Source organism: Heterodontus francisci, chromosome 3 (genome assembly GCF_036365525.1).
Source record: "Heterodontus francisci isolate sHetFra1 chromosome 3, sHetFra1.hap1, whole genome shotgun sequence".
Classification (NCBI taxonomy): Eukaryota; Metazoa; Chordata; class Chondrichthyes; order Heterodontiformes; family Heterodontidae; genus Heterodontus; species Heterodontus francisci.
Window position 1 is genome coordinate 117,394,858 of NC_090373.1, and position 19,583 is coordinate 117,414,440.

The window sequence follows — 19,583 nt, forward strand, 5'->3', positions numbered from 1 at the left end:
AACCATCTTCAGCTGCTTCATCAGTGACCTTCCCTCCATCATGGGGTCAGAAGTGGGGATGCTCACTGATGATTGTATGATGTTCAGTACTATTCACAACTCTTCAGATACTGTAACAGTCTGTGTCCATATGCAGCAAGACCTGAACAACATTCAACTTGGGTTGATAAGTGGTAAGTCACATGCACGCCACACAAGTGCCAGGCAACGACAATCTCCAACAAGAGAGAATCTAACCATCTCCTCTTCACATTCAGTGAAACTGAACTAGAGCAGCCACATAAATACTGTGGCTACAAGAGCAGGTCAGAGACTGGGAATTCTGCAGTGAGTAATCCACCTCCTGTCTCCCCAATGCATGTCCACCATCTACAAAACAGCTGTCAGGAGTGTAATGGAATACTCTCCACTTGCCTGAAAGAGTGTGGCTCCAACAAAACTCAGGAAGCTCAACACCATCCAGGACAAAGCAACTTGCTTGATCGACAAATCATTCACCACCTTAAAATTTCACTCCCTCTACACACAGTGGCAGCAGTGTGTACCATATACAAGATGCACTGCAGCAACTCACCACACCTCCTTTGACAGCATCTTCCAAACCCGCGACCTCTTCCACCTAGAAGGACAAGGGCAGCAGATGCATGAGAACATCATCACCTGCAATTTCCCCTCCAGGCCACACACCATCCTGACTTGGAACTATATTGCCATTCCTTCACTGTCGCTGGGTCAAAATCCTGGAACTCCTTTCTTAACAGCATTGTGGCTGTACCTATCCCACATGGACTGCAGCTCACCTCCACCTTCTCAAGGGCAATTAGGGATGGGTAACAAATGCTGTCCTAACCAGCGATGCCCACATCCCATGAACCAATAAAAAAATGGTGGTGTGCTGAAATGCATAAATACTAGGCTGTCCCTGCAGGTTTAAATGTGCTGCAACTAGAACTTCAAAAGTAGCAGGTTAACAAACCAATTAACCCAACTTTTAGGACTGATTTTGCAATTTATAATGGCTATTGGCAATAATAAAATTATTTTGGCTATTATATCGATGGCAATCAGGCATGCTATGGCCATTTGCAGCTCAGAAATTTGGGGTGCATTCAGCCTGAATGCTTTATCTAGTGTGCCACACAAGTTAGGCAAGGCTGTGGCCACAATCTTCCAATTCTCCTCGGATATGGGAATGGTGCCAGAGAACTGGAGGATTGCAAATGCTGCATCCCCATTTAAAAAAGGGGAGAGGGATAAACCCGGCAACTGCAGGCCAGTCACCCTAACGCCCGTGGCCAGGAAACATTTAGAAACAATAATCCAGGTCAAAATTAATTGGCAATAGAAAAGTATGGGCTAATATTCAAAAACCAGCACAGATTTGTTTAAGGCAAATTGTTTTTGACTAACTTGATCGAGTTCTTTGATGAAGTAATGACGAGAGTTGGTGATGTAGTGTGGCTGATGTTGTGTATATGGACTTTTAAAAGGCGTTTGACAAATGCCACATATTAGAACTAAAGCCCAATCAATTAAAGGGACACTCGCAACACGGATGCAAAATTTGGTAAGGGGCAGAAAGCAGAGAGTTGTGGCTAATGGTTGTTTTTCAGACTGAAGGGAAGTATACTGTGGTATTACCAGGGGTCGGTATTAGGACCACAGCTCTTTTTGGTATGTGTTAAAGATCTGGACTTGGGTAAACAGGGCATAATTTCAAATTTTGCAGATGTCACAAAATGTGGGAATGTAGAAAACAATGAGGCAAATTGTAACACATCAGGAAGACACAGGCAGACTGGTTAAAAAGGCAGACTCATGGCAGTTGAAATTTAATGCAGAAAAGTGTGAAGTGATGCATTTTGCTCAGAAGAATAAGGAGAGGCAATATGAATTAAATGGTACAGTATTAGAAGGTGTGCAAGAACAGAGAGACCTGGGGGTATATGTACACAAATCTTAGAAGGTGGAAGATCAAGTTGAGAAGACTGTTAAAAAAAAGCTTGGCTTTATTAATAGAGGAATAGAGGACAAAAACAAGGAAGCTGTGCTAAATCTTTATAAAACACTGAATAGGCCCCAGCTGGAGTATTATGCCCAATTCTGGGCACCATGCTTTAGGAAGGATGTCAAGACCTTAGAGAGGATGCAGAAGAGATTTACTAGAATGGTACAAGGGATGTAAGTCTTTAGTTTTGTGGAGAGATTAGAAAAACTGGGGTCGTTCCGCTGAGAACAGCGACAGTTAAGAGGTGTTCAAAATCATGAATGCTTTTGATTCCACTGGCAGAAAGGTTGGTAACTATGGGACATAGATTTAATGTGATTGACGAAAGAACCTGAGGCGACATGAGGAAACATTTTTTTTAACGTAGCGAGTTGTTATAATTGAGAATGCACTGCCTGAAAGGGTGTTGGAAGCTGATTCAATAGTAACATTCAAAAGAGAATTGGATAAATTTTTGTAAGTAAAATATTACAAGGGAAAGAGCAGGACATGGGATTAATTGGATAGTTTACCACAAGCATGATAGGCCGAGTTGACTCCTTCTGTATTGTGCCATTCCGTGATTGTATGAAAATCAGATGGTGTGGCGAGGGAAAAATAGTAAGAAGCCCCACTACGACATAATTTCCCACGTTATCATCAACCTCGACTTCCCTCTTTCTCCTGCCCCCAGGTAGTAGGCCATGTGACCCTAGACTGCTTGTTGCATAAAGATGATGGCAGAGTAATGGAACCTGGGAATCTGTCCGATTTTCTCTATTTCCATAAACTACTACTGCAGATCTCAAGTACTGCCAAGAGAGGTATGGTGGTTATACCACGTGGGAAAAGTGAAAGGCCACAGAACCCCTCTCACTGGTTGTAGGCCTCTGTCCATTCCAAAGCCTGAAAGAAAATGATCTTTGGGGCTCTTCTGCCTCCTTAAATTTGAGATCCTTTGTTGTGGTGTTACAGCACATGTTGCACAGCATAGCACCACTGCATTTACCTCCCCAGCAGAGGTGGGCTGTCTCACTGCTAAGGATCTCACTAGGAGTGCGCTCTGTACATCTAATGACCCCTGACACAGGAAAGTATGTGAGATGACAGGTAGAAATCCTGCCTCGACCCTCCTCGAGCAATGGACCCACCCCAAAGTAAAATCTCGTCCACTCTGTCACTCTCAGTCCTGGGGTTTCACACTACATGGTCTCAATTCTGCCAGCATTTGGAACATAGGGACATTTGTGAGAGGATGGGCTAAGGCCTGGCAGCAGTTGGAGTTGTGTAAGGAGGGGAGTAGTGGCAGAGCGGGTCTTGGCCTGGAAAGATTTGGAGAGCAAACTGGGACCCAGAAGAGGCGCAGAAATGAAATGCAAATACAAAACGGTTCAGCTACAGAATCCTCAGCTACTTTGTGCAAATGTGAGAAAATGAGCTTGAAAGCTACCTGAGGTTAATTCTGCACTCAGTAAACATTGAATTTTAACTACTGGGATGGGAAAATTGGAAATCTAGCCAAAGTGCTGTGAACAACATACATTCTAACTGGAACTGGTGAGTGAATGAACAATAATCTGATGAACAGAGAGCAGGAATATTTAGTTTGCAGATATCAGTCTCACAACTGTAATCACTATCAATTACTTTCCTGATAGTTGCTGCTAAATTTACAAAATGTAAGCAGCCATATAACCTAATAAGATGATTTTTTTTTTCCATTTGGTGGTCTTTCTTCATTGAATCAAATTAGAACATAGAACAGTACAGGCCCTTCGGCCCACGATGTTGTGCCGAACCTTTAACCTACTCTAAGATCAAACTAACTACCTACCCTTCATTCTACTATCATCCATGTACCTATCCAAGAGTTGCTTAAATGCCCCTAATGTATCTGCTTCTACTATCACTTCTGGCAGCGCATTCCACGCACCCACCACTCTCTGTGTAAAGAACCTACCTCTGACATCTCCCCGAAACCTTCCTCCAATCACCTTAAAATTATGCCCCCTGGTGATAGCCCTTTCCACCCTGGGAAAAAGTCTCTGACTATCCACTCTATCTATGCCTCTCATCATCTTGTACCCCTCTATCAAGTCACCTCTCATCCTTCTTCGCTCCAATGAGAAAAGCCCTAGCTCCCTCAATCTTTCTTCGTAGGACATGCCCTCCAGTCCAGGCAGCATCCTGGTAAATCTCCTCTGCACCCTCTCTAAATCTTCCACATCCTTCCTATAATGAGGCGACCAGAGCTGAACACAATATTCCAAGTGTGGTCGAACCAGGGCCTTATAGAGCTGCAGCATAACCTCGTGGCTCTTAAACTCAATCCCCCTGTTAATGAAAGCCAACACACCATACGCCTTCTTAACAACCCTATCAACTTGGGTGGCAACTTTGAGCAATCTATGGACATGGACCCCAAGATCCCTCTGTTCCTCCACACTGCCAAGAATCCTGTCTTTAAGCCTGTATTCCGCATTCAAGTTCGACCTTCCAAAATGAATCACTTCACACTTTTCCAGGTTGAACTCCATCTGCCACTTCTCAGCCCAGCTCTGCATCCTGTCAATGTCCCGTTGCAACCTACAACAGCCTTCCACACTATCCACAACTCCAGCAACCTTCGTGTCATCGGCAAACTTGCTAACCCAACCTTCCACTTCCTCATCCAAGTCATTTATAAAAATCACAAAGAGCAGAGGTCCCAGAACAGATCCTTGTGGAACACCACTGGTCACCGAGCTCCATGCTGAATACTTTCCATCTACTACCACCCCCTGACTTCTATGGGCCAGCCAATTTTGTATCCAGACAGCCAACTTTCCCTGAATCCCATGCCTCCTTACTTTCTCAATGAGCCTACCATGGGGAACCTTATCAAATGCCTTGCTAAAATCCATATACACCACATCCACTGCTCTTCCTTCATCACTGTGTTTTGTCACATCTTCAAAGAATTCGATAAGGCTTGTGAGGCATGACCTGCCCCTCACAAAGCCATGCTGACTGTCTCTAATCAAACCATGCTTTTCCAAATAATCATAAATCCTGTCTCTCAGAATCCACTCCAATAATTTGCCCACTACCGACGTAAGACTGACTGGTCTATAATTCCCAGGGTTATCCCTATTCCCTTTCTTGAACAAGGGAACAACATTTGCCACCCTCCAATCATCCGGTACTACTCCAGTGGACAGTGAAGACGCAAAGATCATTGCCAAAGGCGCAGCAATCTCATCCCTCGCTTCCCGTAATATCCTTGGGTATATCCCGTCTGGCCCCGGGGACTTATCTGTCCTCATATCATTCATAATTTCCAGCACATCCTCCCTCTTAACCTCAACCTGTTCGAGCATATCAGCCTGTTCCACGCTGTCCTCACAGACCACCAGGTCCCTCTCACTCGTGAATACTGAAGCAAAGTATTCATTTAGGACCTACCCTACCTCCTCCGACTCCAGGCACAAGTTCCCTCCACTATCCCTGATCGGTCCTACCCTCACTCTGGCCATCCTCTTGTTCCTCACATAAGTGTAGAACGCCTTGGGATTTTCCTTAATCCTACCCGCCAAGACTTTTTCATGTCCCCTTCTAGCTCTCCTGAGTCCATTCTTCAGTTCCTTCCTGGCTACCTTGTAACCTTCTAGAGCCCTGTCTGATCCTTGCTTCCTCAACCTTAAGTAAGCTTCCTTCTTCCTCTTGACTAGCTGTTCCACATCTCTTGTCATCCAAGGTTCCTTCACCCTACCATCCCTTCCCTGCCTCGTCGGGACAAACCTATCCAGCAGTCGCAGCAAGTGCTCCCTAAACAACCTCCATATTTCTGTTGTGCATTTCCCTGAGAACATCTGTTCCCAATTTATGCTCCCGAGTTCCTGCCTAATAGCAATGTAATTCCCCCTCCCCCAATTAAATATTTTCCCATCCCGTCTGCTCCTATCCCTCTCCATGACTATAGTAAAGGTCAGGGAGTTGTGATCACTATCACCGAAATGCTCTCCCACCGAGAGATCTGCCACCTGGCCTGGTTCGTTGCCAAGCACCAAGTCCAACATAGTCTCCCCTCTAGTCGGCCTATCTACATATTGAGTCAGGAAACCTTCCTGGACACACCTGACAAAAACTGCTCCATCCAAACTATTTGCACTAAGGAGGTTCCAATCAATATTAGGGAAGTTGAAGTCACCCATGACAACAACCCTGTTACTTCTGCACCTTTCCAAAATCTGCCTCCCAATCTGTTCCTCAGTGTCTCTGTTGCTATTGGGGGGTCTATAGGAAACTCCCAACAAAGTGACTGCTCCTTTCCTGTTTCTGACTTCCACCCATAATGACTCAGTAGACAAACCCTCCTCGACAACCTCCCTTTCTGCAGCTGTGATACTATCCCTGATTAGCAATGCCACTCCCCCACCTCTTTTACCTCCCTCCCTATTCCTTTTGAAACATCTAAACCCCGGAACATCCAACATCCATTCCTGCCCCTGTGATATCCACGTCTCCGTAATGGTCACAATATCGTAGCTCCAAGTACTGATCCATGCTCTAAGTTCATCACCCTTATTCCTGACACTTCTTGCGTTAAAATAGACACACTTCAACCCATCATACTGGCTGCAACTTTGCCCTGTCAATTGTCTAACCTTCCTCACAGACTCTCTGCACTCTGTATCTGCCTGTTCAACAGCTACCCCATCCACTGATCCGTGGCTCCGGTTCCCATCCCCCTGCCAAACTAGTTTAAACCCTCCCGAAGAGCTCTAGCAAACCTTCTTGTACAGGTCCCACCTTCCCCAGAAGGTATCCCAATGATCCACATATCTGAATCCCTCCCTCCTACACCAGTTCTGTAGCCACGTGTTCAGCTGCACTCGCTCCCTGTTTCTCGCCTCACTAGCACGTGGCACCAGTAACAATCCTGAGATTACTACTCTGCTCGTCCTGCCTTTCAGCTTCCAACCTAACTCCCTATATTCGCTTTTCAGGTCCTCATCCCTTTTCCTAGCTATGTCATTGGTACCGATATGTACCACGACCTCTGGCTGCTCCCCCTCCCCCTTAAGAATCCTGTGGACTCGATCCGAGACATCCCTGACCCTGGCACCCAGGAGGCAACATACCATCCGGGATTCTCGTTTGCGACCACAGAATCTCCCGTCTGTTCCTCTATCCATTGAATCTCCTATCACTATCGCTCTCCTATTCTCCCCCCTTCCCTTCTGAGCCACTGAGCCAGGCTCAGTACCAGACACCTGGCCACTGTGGCTTTCCTCTGGTAGGTCCCCCCCCCACAACTGTATCCAAAACGGAATACGTATTATTGAGGGTAACGGCCACAGCGGATCCCTGCACTGTGCGCCTATTCCCTTTCCCTCCCCTGACGGTCACCCAGCTACCTTTATCCTGTAACTTAGGTGTCACTACTTCCCTATAACTGCTCGCTATCACCCCTCCATTCTTATGGAATATTCTCTCTTTTCTGAAGCAGTATCTTCTGGATGAGCACGTCTGCCCGTGGGCACTCAGCAGCATATTGACAGATGATGAGTGAATAGTGCCTGAACTTTAACTTTACAATGAGATATCATAATATTGCTGTAAAATAAATAGTCATCCAATATTAAATATATAGGCTTTGGGCAGAATGTGTATTTTTATTAAGTTACAAAGTTATGTAGCATGCCAAAGACCAAATAAGATAAATATGGACTGTTGAATGTACCAATTAAGTTAATTGCTCATTCATACATTTTGAAAATCATTGCAATATGTAATTTAAAACATTGTTGCACTTCAGTCTATTTTATTTTTACTTAAACAGAAGACTCTGGAATATATTTTCCATCTGTGAAAAAGGATCCAGGAAAATATTTACTGCGTTGCTCTGAATCAGTGAAAGATTGGCTGAGGAGACTGAAGAATGCTGGAAAAGTTCTGCTGCTAATTACCAGCTCACACAGCGACTACTGCCGACTGCTTTGTGAGCACATCCTCGGGTGAGTGCAGCAGCAACACAATAAGATGTAATAACCAAAGATGACTGGAAATGGATTGCATGCAAATCGTAATTTAATGTAGTATTGAATTTTCTTTATCTCAAAACTTCAAAGTACTCTCGATTCTATATTCAAGAAAAATCTCCATAGTTTTTTTTTTAAATCATTAGATGTTTACTTCTATGGAAACCTGCTAGATTGGGTCTCCTCCCTCACTGTTAGGCAAGTTCGGAATGCAACTCGGGGGTGGGGGGTGGGTCTCAGACTAGCTCTTATGAATGCAGGGTAGGTGTCAACCTTTTGGGGCCTCACCTATTCACAATCCATGTTAATGACTTGGATGAAGGGACCCAATGTATGGTAGCCAAATTTGCTGACGATACAAAGATGGGAAAGCAAGTTGTGAGGAGGACACAAAGAGCCTGCAAAGGAATATAGATAGGTTAAATGAGTGGGCAAAAATTTGACAGATGGATTATAATGTGGGAAAATGTGAGGTTGTCCACTTTAGCAGGAAGAATAGAAAAGCAGTATATTAATTGAATGGAGAGAGACTGCAGAATGCTGCAGTACAGACGGATCTGGGTGTCCTTATACATGAATCACAAAAAGTTAGCATTCAAGGACAGCAAGTAATTAGGAAGGCAAATGGAATGTTGGCATTTATTGCAAGGTGGGTAGAGTATAAAAGTAGGGAAGTCTTGCTACAACTGTACAGAGTGTTGGTGAGACCACACCTAGAGTACTGCATACAGTTTTGGTCTCCTAATTTGAGGAGGGATATACTTGCATTAGAGGCAGTTCAAAGAAGGTTCACTAGGTTGATTTCTGGAATGAAGGGGTTAACTTATGAGGAAAGGTTGAGCAGATTGGGTCCATACTCATTGTAGTTTAGAAGATTGACAGGTGATCTTATTGAAACATACAAGATTCTGGGGGGCCTTGACAGGGTCGATGCTGAGATGATATTTCCCCTCGTGGAGGAATTTAGAACTAGTGGGCACAGTTCCAAAATAAGGGGTCTCCCATTTAAGACGGAGATGAGGAGGAATTTTGTCTCTCAGGGGCTCGCTAATCTTTGGAATTCTCTTCCCCAGAGAACAGTGGAGGCTGGGTCATTGAATATATTCAAGGCTGAGTTAGACAGATTTTTGATCTACAAGGGAATCAAGGGTTATGGGGGCAGGCAGGAAAGTGGAGTAGAGGCGACAATCATATCAGCCATGATCTTATCGAATAGCGAAGCAAGCTTGAGGGGCCGAATGGCCTACTCCTGTCTCTTATGTTCTTATGTTTAGATTGGCCTGAAATCTGATCTGGAGCTGTACAACACTGGGAACACATACTTCACTCGGCTGGATATCAAGAACATTCAGCTGATCTGGAACTTATTTTGTCCTTGCTCAAATTATCCATCTTCCTGATTATCCATCAGTATTTGTGCCAAACAAAGTCATCTCATTACACAATAATATAAAAGCAAAATTCTGCAGATACTGGAAATCTGAAATAAAAACAGAAAGTGCTGGAAATACTCAGCAGGTCTGGCAGCATCTGTGGAGAGAGAAGCAAAGTTAATGTTTCAGATCTGAGAGTCAGAACTGACAAAGTTTACAAATGTGTTAGGTTTTAAGCAACTGAAGCGGGGAGGGGGTGGGGAAGAGAACAAAAGGGAAAGTGTGTGACAGGGCAGAGGGCAGGAGAGATTAAATGACAAATATGACATGGGACAAAGGCAAAGGGAGCGTTAATGGTTATGGTGAAGGACAAGGCATTAGTGTTAATGGCAGAATAATGAGCAGCTCAGTCCAAAAGCACAACATGAAAAACCAAGTTTAAGGCAGGCACATGGTTAAAAAAAATAATATAAAATAATTAAAAATAATTTTAAAAGGCCAGTCGTTCTCTGAAATTGTTGAACTCAATGTTGAATCCGGAAAGCTTTAAAGCGCCTAATCGTAAGATCAATTGCTGCTCCTTGAGCTTGTGTTGATGTTCACTGGAACACTGCAGCAGGCCAAGAACAGAAATATGGGCAAGAGAGCAGGGTGGTGAGTTGAAATGGCAAGCAACCGGAAGCTCGGAGTCATGTTTTTGGACTGAACGGAGGTGTTCCGCAAAGCGGTCACCCCAATGTGGTGAACAGCGAATACAGTATACTAAATTGAAGGAAGCACAAATAAATCACTTCTTCACCTGGAAGGAGTGTTTGGGGCCTTGGATGGTGAGGAGAGAGGAGGTAAAAGGGCAGGTATTACACCTCCTGCGATTACATGCGAAGGTGCCGCGGGAAGGGGATGAGGTGTCGGGGATAATGGGGAAGTGGACCAGGGTGTCACAGAAGGAATGATCCCTTCAGAATGCTGACAGGGGAAGGGAGGGGAAGATGTGTTTGGTGATGGCATCACACTGGAGGTGGCAGAGGATGATCCTTTGGATGTGGAGGCTGATGGGGTGGAAAGTGAGGACAAGGGGAACCCTGTCACAGTTCTGGGACGGTGGGTAAGGGGTGAAGGCAGAAGTGCGGGAAATGGGTCAGAAATGGTTGAGGGCCCTGTCAACTATTGGGGTAGAACCCTCGGTTGAGGAAAAAGGAAGACATGTCAGAAGCACTGTTGTGGAACGTTGCATCATCAGAGCAGATGCATCGGAGACAGAGAAACTGGGAGAATTTGATGGAGTCCTTATAGAAAACAAGGTATGAGGAATTGTAGTCAAGGTAGTTGTGGGAGTCGGTGGGCATATAATGAATATTGGTGGACAGCCTATCCCCAGAGATGGAGACAGAGAAGTCGAGGAAGGGAAGGAAAGCGTCCGAGATAGACCATGTAAAGGTGAGAGAAGGATGGAAATTGGAAGCAAAGTTGATGAAGTTTTCCAGCTTATCTCATTGCATCGCCTCCTAATCTACATCAACATCGTAGCACAAGAACAGTTCAGTTTTTGTTATTTTATTTGATTTCTTCACATATCCATGGTCTTTCCATACCAAAGAGTATAGCTAAAATTTTGGGGCATTTGATTATTGACCAGTTTCCATTATCGATGGCTTTCCAATCCCCTCATTATAGTTATAGTTAATAATAGAACTTTCGCTGTGGTCCCTTGGCTTTCCAACTCCTTTAAGTTTTAAAAAAACTTTAAAATCATGATAAATAGCACAGTGATCTCAGTATTTCTGTTTAAAAAAGATATTCTGTTACCTTCATCTATCTCACATGACTTTCACTAGCAGAGTAATTAATGAAACCAGCGAACTAACTCTACAGTGAAGAATATTTATACATTAATATTGGTTTCCTATGATTCTCATTCATTATTGACCTGATGCCAAATGTCACTTTTTCAAGCAAACACTTTTTTTAGTTTCACATTACGTCAATATAAATGATGCTTTTAAACAGTAACGAACCTTCCATCTGGATCTCATCCTTGAAACTTGCTCTCAAATCTTGGGGACTAAATAACATAGGGTGTTAAAATATTATCCTTTCATAGCTGGATCCATGTTTGAATCCAGCAGAGAATGATTGCATGAAAAACTCTTCATTAAGAACTTATATGAAATGTGTCTGTGTAGCTTCAACCAGTTTTTAGTAAGTAGCAGTTTACCACAGAAATTTAGTCATTAATTGCCAAAGAAATCATAAGAATTGCTAATGATGGAAGCATCAATGTCACACCAGTGCAATAAGGGATGCTACGAGAGTAGGTTTGAGGTGCAATGTTGCAGACTAGAAGGGCCTAACCCTCCATCTGACTGTGGAATAACTGATTTTAGTGTCTGTTACTGAAATTTATTCAATACATGAGTGGTCTTCTAGATATTCCCATTCTTCAAACGTGTTTCTCGGATTTTTAGTTTAAGCAGTGTTTTTTGACCAAGCCATGTTTTTATGATATCATTCTTGCATCCTGGCTAATCCTAAATTTGTCTCCACCAATTGCTGTTTGTCAACTTTTTTCATGCTCCAGCGCTCATCTGTATAATAACATAGAAGTAAGCATTGCTTTATGAACTGTTCAGTTTTTACAGAAATATCTTTAGCTTTCTATATTCTTCTTAATCTTTCAAAAACAACAGCAGCAAGTCTACCCCTTCTTTTGATGTCTCCTTCACAACTCCCATTCTGTGACACTAATCCCACCAAGATAAAGAAACATTTCCGCCTGTCCAACTGCATATCCTCCAACTGTAATGTGTAGATCTTCCAGACGCATCCCAAATGGCATTGCCTTTGTATTTTTTATGCTAATCTGTAATCTAAATTTTCTACTCTCCACATACACCTTTGTTTTTAGATGTTGATATAAGATCACATTCATTAGCAAATCTGATATGTTAAAAATCTTCCCACATAGGGCGGCACAGTGGCGCAGTGGTTAGCACCACAGCCTCACAGCTCCAGGGACCCGGGTTCGATTCTGGGTACTGCCTGTGTGGAGTTTGCAAGTTCTCCCTGTGTCTGCGTGGGTTTTCCCCGGGTGCTCCGGTTTCCTCCCACAAGCCAAAGACTTGCAGGTGATAGGTAAATTGGCCATTGTAAATTGCCCCTTGTGTAGGTAGGTGATAGGGAATAAGGGATTACTGTAGGGTTAGTATAAATGGGTGGTTGTTGGTCGGCACAGACTTGGTGGGCCGAAGGGCCTGTTTCAGTGCTGTATCTCTAAATAAATAAAATATAAGGAGAATCCTCCAATATCATCCTTTAGTGCAAAGTTCATTACAGTTTCCAGTATTAGATTAAATAAATCTGGCAATAGTGTGCATCCTTGTCTCATTGCCAGCTATGATCTGAACCATTCCATCCATTTCCTATCTACTCTCATAGCACTCAAAGAATTGTTATAGATGCTTTATAAAATTTTTCATAAATACCCTGAATCTTCCAAGTCATGCTATATTGCTTCTCTTTGTACACTGTTAAAGGCTTGCTCTAAGATCTAAGAAGTTGTAACAATGAATGCTGTGTTCTATAAATTTTGCTGAAATCTGTCTTACCACAAACATTTGATGTATTGTACTTCAACTCATACTGAGCAAATTGTTGGAGCTGCGGGTTGACGAGTCCCTAGGTCCTGATGGATTTCATCCTAGGGTCCTAAAAGAAGTGGCTTGTGAGATAGTTGATGCGTTGGTTTTAATTTTCCAAAATTCCCTAGATTCGGGGAAGGTTCCATTAGATTGGAAAATAGTGAATGTAACTCCTTTATTCAAAAAGGGAGGGAGACAGAAAGCAGGAAACTACAGGCCAGTTAGCTTAACATCTGTCTTAGGAAAATGTTCGAAGCTATTATTAAAGACGTTATAACAGGGCATTTAGAAAAAATCAAGGTAATCAGGCAGCGTCAACATGATTTTGTGAAAGGGTTAACCAATTTATTGGCGTTCTTTGAGGCTGTGGATAAAAGGGAACCGGTGGGTGTATTGTGCTTAGATTTCCAGAAGGCATTTGATAAGGTGCCACCTCAAAGGTTATTGCAGAAAATAAAAGCTCATGGTGTAGGGGATAACATATTGGCATGGATAGAAATAGAAACATAGAAACATAGAAAGTAGGAGCAGGAGTAGGCCATTCGGCCCTTTGGCCCTGCTCTGCCACTCAGAAAAGATCATGGCTGATCGTCTCATTCAGTACCCTGTTCCTGCTTTTTCCCCAGATCCCTTGATTGGCTAGTTAACAGGAAACAAAGAGTAGGCACAAATGGGTCATCTTCTGGTTGGCAATATGTAATGAGTGGTGTGCCACAGGGACCTGTGCTGGGGCCTCAACTATTTACAATTTATATAAATGACGGATGAAGCCACCGAAGGTATGGTTGCTAAATTTGCTGTTGGCACAAAGATAGGAAAGTAAATCGTGAAGAGGTCATAAGGAGGCTACAAAGGGATATTGATAGGTTAAGTGAGTGGGAAAAGATCTGGCAAATGGAGTATAAAGTGGGAAAATGTGAATTGTCCATTTTGGCAGGAAGAATAAAAAAGAAGCAAACAGGGCATTGGTGAGACCACATCTGGAGTACTGTGTACAGTATTGGTCTCCTTATTGAAGAAAGGATGTAAATGTGTTGGAAGCAGTTCAGAGAAGGTTTACTAGTCTAATACCTGGAATGGGCGGGTTGCCTTATGAGGAAAGGTTGGACAGGCTAGGCTTGTATCCGCTGGAGTTTTGGAGAGTAAGAAGCGACTTGATTGAAACGTATAAGATCCAGAGAAGTCTTGACAGGGTAGATGTGGAAAGTATGTTTCCCAATTATGGGAGAATCTAGAACTAAGGGTCACTATTTAAAAATAAGTGGTCACCCATTTAAGACAGAGAAGGAGGAGAAATTTTTTTCTCTCAGAGAGTCGTGAGTCTTTGGAACTCTTTTCCTTAAAAGGCGGTGGAAGCAGAGTCTTTGAATACTTTTAAGGCAGAGGTAGATAGATTTTTGATAAGCAAGGGGGTGAAATGTTATTGGGACTAGGAGGGAATTTGGAGTTGAGGTTACAATCAGTTCAGCCATGATCTTATTGATGGCGGAGCAGGCTCGAGGGGCCGACTGGCCTACTCCTACTCCTGCTCCTAATACGTATGTTTGTATGTTCATCCTGGTATTAAATCAGCTTGTTTATCATGCATTACCACTTCTACATATCTTTTCATTCTGTCTCAGCAAATATTTTTCTGGGTACATGCAGTCAACTGATTCTTCTGTAATTGATGCAGTCACTTTTTCCTTATCTAATCCACATTTGTCCAGGTGACTATTAATTTTATCCTAAATTATCATTTCTAAAAGCTTTCCTACTCCTGAGGTTAAACTGACTGGCTTGTAGTTGCTGGGCTTGTTCTTACATCCATTTTTTTTTCAAAAAGGTTGTAACATTTGCAATTCTCCAGTCTTCTGGCACCATCCCTGTATCTATGGAGGATTGGAAGATTATGGCCAGTGCCTCGGCAATTTCCACCCTTACCTCCTGTGCTTGCATAGAAAGGTGCCGTGGGAAGGCGACAGGGTGTTGGGGGTGATTGAGGAGTGGACTACGGTGTCATGGTGGGAACGGTCTCTTCGGAATGCTGACGGGAGGGGAGGGAAAGATGTGTTTTGTGGTGTCATCACGCTGGAAGTGCCGGAAATGGCGGAGGATGATACATTGAATATGAAAACTGGTGGTGTGGAAGGTGAGAACAAAGGAAACCCTATCATAGTTCTGGGAGGGAAGGGAAGAATTGGGGGTTAATGGGCCCTGCCAACTGCAGTGGGGGGAGTGCTTGGTTGAGGAAAAAGGAAGACATATCAGAAGCACCAGTGTGGAAGGTTGCATCATCAGAACAAATACGACAGAAACAGAGAAACTGGGAGAATGGAATAGAGTCCTTACAGGAAGCAGAATGTGAGGAAGTCTAGTCAAGGTCGCTGTGGGAGTCAGTGGGCTTATAGTGATTATTTGTTGATAGCCTATTCCCAGAATGGAGAAAGAAAAGTCGAAGAAGGAAAGAGAAGAGTCAGAGATGGACCATGTGAAGGTGAGAGAAGGGTGGAAATTGGAAGCAAAGTTGATGAAGTTTTCCAGTCGGCTCTCCACTTCTTTCTTGAACAAAGGTCCAACCAGTATCCATCCACCACCACCATCCTCTGCCTGGCTGAACTTGTTCTTTCATTGAACAACTGCTCCTTTAGCTCATGTTGCTATGGGTACCCGCATGCGTCCGAGCTATGCCTTCCTTTTTGTGGGATATGAGAAACATTTTTGTTCCAGTCCTACTCAGACCCCATCCCTCAACTCTTTCTTTGGTATATGGATGACTGTATTAGTGCTGTTTCCTGCTCCCGCTCATAGAGTCATAGAGTTATTTTGGCAGAGAGCCATTTTGCCTATCGAGTCCATTTCCTCTCTCGCTAAAGCAATCCACTGAGTTCTATTCCCCTGCTCTAACGCCGTAGACCTGTAAGTTAATTTCCCTCAAGTACCATCCAATTTCCTTTTGAAATCCACTTCCACAACACTCATAGGCAGAAAATTCCAGGTCATTACCACTCACTGCGTAAAAAATTTCTTCCTCACATCCCTGCATCTCTTAGCCAAAATGTTCAGTCTGTGTCCCCTAGTCCTTGTACCATCAGCTAATGGGAACAGCACGTCTTTGTCTACCTTATCTAAACCTATCATAATCTTTTACACCTCTATCAAATCTCCCTTGTTCCAAAGAGAACAACTGCAGCTTCTCCAACCTAACCTTGTAGCTAAAGCCCTCATCCCTGGAACCATTTTGGTAAATCTACTATGCACCCTCTCAAGAATTGATTTTCTTTCAGAGGATGTGGGTGTCGCTGGCAAGGCCAGCATTTGTTGCTCATCCCTAATTGCCCTTGACAACTGAGTGGCTTGCTAGGCCATTTCAGAGGGCAGTTAAGTGTCAATCACATTGCTGTGGGTCTGGAGTCACATGTAGGCCAGATCGGGTAAGGACAGCAGAATTCCTTACCTAAAGCACGTTAGTGAACTAGATGGGTTTTTATGACAGTCGATGATAGTTTCATGGCACCAATACTGAGACTAGCTTTCAATTCCAGATTTTATTAATTAATTTGAACTAATTAATTGAATTTAAATGCCACCAGCCACTGTGGTGGGATTTGAACTCATGTCCCCAGGGCATTAGCCTGAGCTCTGGATTACAAGTTCACATCCTTCCAAAAGAGTGGTGTCCGGAATGGGACACCATAATTGTGGCCTAACCAGAGCTTTACAAAGGTTCAGCATAACTTCCCTGCTTTTGTACTTAATACCTCTATTTATGAAGCCTTTATGGACAGATGGGTGATGGCATGGCTGGTTTCCATTGTTCACCTCCCAACTGGCCACAGTGTTTTAGTAATACTAGTGTTTCAACCCATGTTTTACTTTCCAAATAAACAAACAGTGACAGGTTTTCTTGTAGATTTTAAACAGAAGATTAACTATTTATTAAACAATATTAAGTCCCTGAAATGTTCGCAACACCACTCATGCACGCATTCACCCTCACACACACTCTCAATAGTAGGTAGATAGAAGATAAAGGGTAAGAGTTCAAGGTGGAAAAGTCTGTTGTTTCAGGGAAAACCTATGGGACCCTCTCGGAAGGTGAATTTTACAGTTGCAAGCCTGGTTGCTGGTTATCTTGTAACTGCTGGGCCATTGCAGCCTTCGGGCAGTCCACTTCAGGTTGAAGACAGTGCTGATGGCTTCGTTCAATTCTTACAGGTAGAAGAGTAGATTTTACAAAGGCAGTGTCTTGTCTCTGCTGTAGCTGGCTTCCAACTTGTTTCAGCAGTGTTCAACTGTGTTGGCTGGAACTCATTCCTCTCTCTCAGCCTTGCTGGAATTCAAGGTGGATTTAGATGTTTTTCATTTGGCTGAGGAGAGACCCAACTGTACTTGATGTCTGAAGTTCTGTACTGGCAAGACTCCCTTTGTTCCTCAAAATAATCACCTTTTAAGGTGAACTTCCATGTGTTAATTTTGCCCATGTGGCTTCAGGTTTTCTGTTCTTGCGGGGCTGCAGAATGGCCTTTTGAAGGCCCCATTTTGAGGTTATGAGGGCTGTTCACACCCCATTGCAGTGCAACATGTAGAAACATCTCGGGAAGGCCTTTGTCTTAGTTTGTTTGAGTATGACTCACATCCATGTGTGATTATCTGTCTTATTTCCATGCAGACAGGGTTGATTCATTTTCAGTCTTCGGAGACAATGGATGTGGATTACAGTGCAGGAAGTGATATGAGTCATGTGACTTCTCCATTTTTGTTGACAGTCAATGTACCAATCTTTTAAAATTGTTCTAATTTTTATAACTTTTCAGTTTGTTTCTGTATTTTCATCGTTACACTTCTTGTGAGCATAACAAGCCCAAGATCTCATTGCTTTGCTAACTACTCTCTCAGGATGTCCTGCCACCTTCAAGGATTTATGCACCTGAACCCCCAGGTCCCTCTCTTCCTGCACACTCTTTAAAGTTGTGTCATTGAGTTTATATTGCCTCTTCCTATCCCTTTTGTCAAAATCCATCACCTCACAGTTTTCTGCATTAGATTCTGTCTGCCACTTCTCTGTTCATTCTGCCAGCCTATCTATGTCCTGTTGCAGTTGATTGGTACCATCCTCATTTTTTTCCACACCAGCAATTTTGGTATAATTGGCAAATTTAGAAATTGTACTCTGTATTCCAATATCCAACTCATTCAAGTATTTCAAAAAAGCCATGTTGCCCGCACTGAACCTTGGGAAACACCACTGTCAACTATCCTCCATTCTGAAATGCAACCATTTACCATGACTTGCTTTTTTCTGTCCTTAAGCCAATGGCTTAAGTAAGAACAGGAATGGCAGCTCCTCATTCTTGGTTACAGGGTTTTCAGACTCGATAGGGAGGGGGAGTGGCAATTTTGGTCAAAGAAACTATGACAGCTGTGAGAAGGGATGATATGGAAACTGAGTCAGTCTGGAAGGCAAAGCAAATATAGACCTGTTAAGACACAAGTATATAATGCAAGGCTGGATTGCATCTATTTTAACGCAAGGAGTCGTACTAGTAAGGCAGATGAATTGAGGGCATTGATTAACACATGGGAATATAATATTATTGCTATCACAGAGACATGGTTGAGGGAGGAGCAGGACTAGCAGCTCAATATTCCAGGGTATAGAATCTACAAGTGTGACAGGGGAGAGGGAAAACAGGAGGTGGCATTGCACTGTTGATCAAGGAGTCAATTACTGCAGTAAGGAGGAATGATATCTTAGAATGGGGCCATATGGGTAGCACTTAAAACAAAAAGGAGCAATCATTTGGCTAGGAGTGTACTACAGGCCTCCAAACAGTTAGGGAGAGATAGAGGAGCAGATATGTAGGCAAATCTCAGAGAGGTGTAAAAATAATAGAGTAATAAGAGTAAGGGATTTCAACTTCCCCAATATCAACTGGGATAGTCTTAGTGCAAAAGGCTTAAAGGGGGCGGAATTCTTAAAATGCATACAGGAGAGCTTTTTGAGCCAGCGCGTAGAAAGTCCTACAAGAGAAGGGGCAGTACTGGACCTAATCCGAGGGAATGAAGCCAGGCAAGTGGTAGAAGTGTCAGTGGGGGAACATTTCGGGGACTGTGACCATAACTCTGTCAGATTTAAGGTACTTACGGAAAAGGACAAAGATGGACCAGAAATAAAGGTACTGAACTGGGGGAAGGCCGATTTCAATATGACAAAACAGGATCTGGCCAAAGTGGACTGGTGAGGTTTTAAATGATTACTTTTCATCTGTGTTCACTATGGAGAAGGACAATGTAGGTGTAGAGGTCAGGGAGGGGGATTGTGATATACTTTTTTTTTATTCATTCATGGGATGTAGGCGTCACTGGCCAGGCCAGCATTTATTGCCCATCACTAATTGCCCTTGAGAAGGTGCTGGTGAGCTGCCTTCTTGAACCGCTGCAGTCCAATTGGGGTAGGTATACCCACAGTGCTGTTAGGAAGGGAGTTCCAGGATTTTGACCCAGCGACAGTGAAGGAACGGCGATATAGTTCCAAGTCAGGATGGTGTGTGATTTGGAGGGGAACTTGCAGGTGGTGGTG

At 43.4% G+C, this 19,583-nt stretch overlaps 1 protein-coding gene across 1 annotated transcript in view; it reads left to right on the forward strand.

Annotated features, from left to right (window-relative positions):
• The window catches only part of nt5dc1 (5'-nucleotidase domain containing 1), a 706,882-nt gene that overhangs the window by 485,556 nt on the left and 201,743 nt on the right, over positions 1 to 19,583 (forward strand). Inside the window, exon 7 of the mRNA XM_068025581.1 lies at positions 7,812 to 7,986. Within this exon, the coding sequence (XP_067881682.1) occupies positions 7,812 to 7,986 (175 nt within the window). The remainder of the gene's footprint in view (positions 1 to 7,811; positions 7,987 to 19,583) is intronic.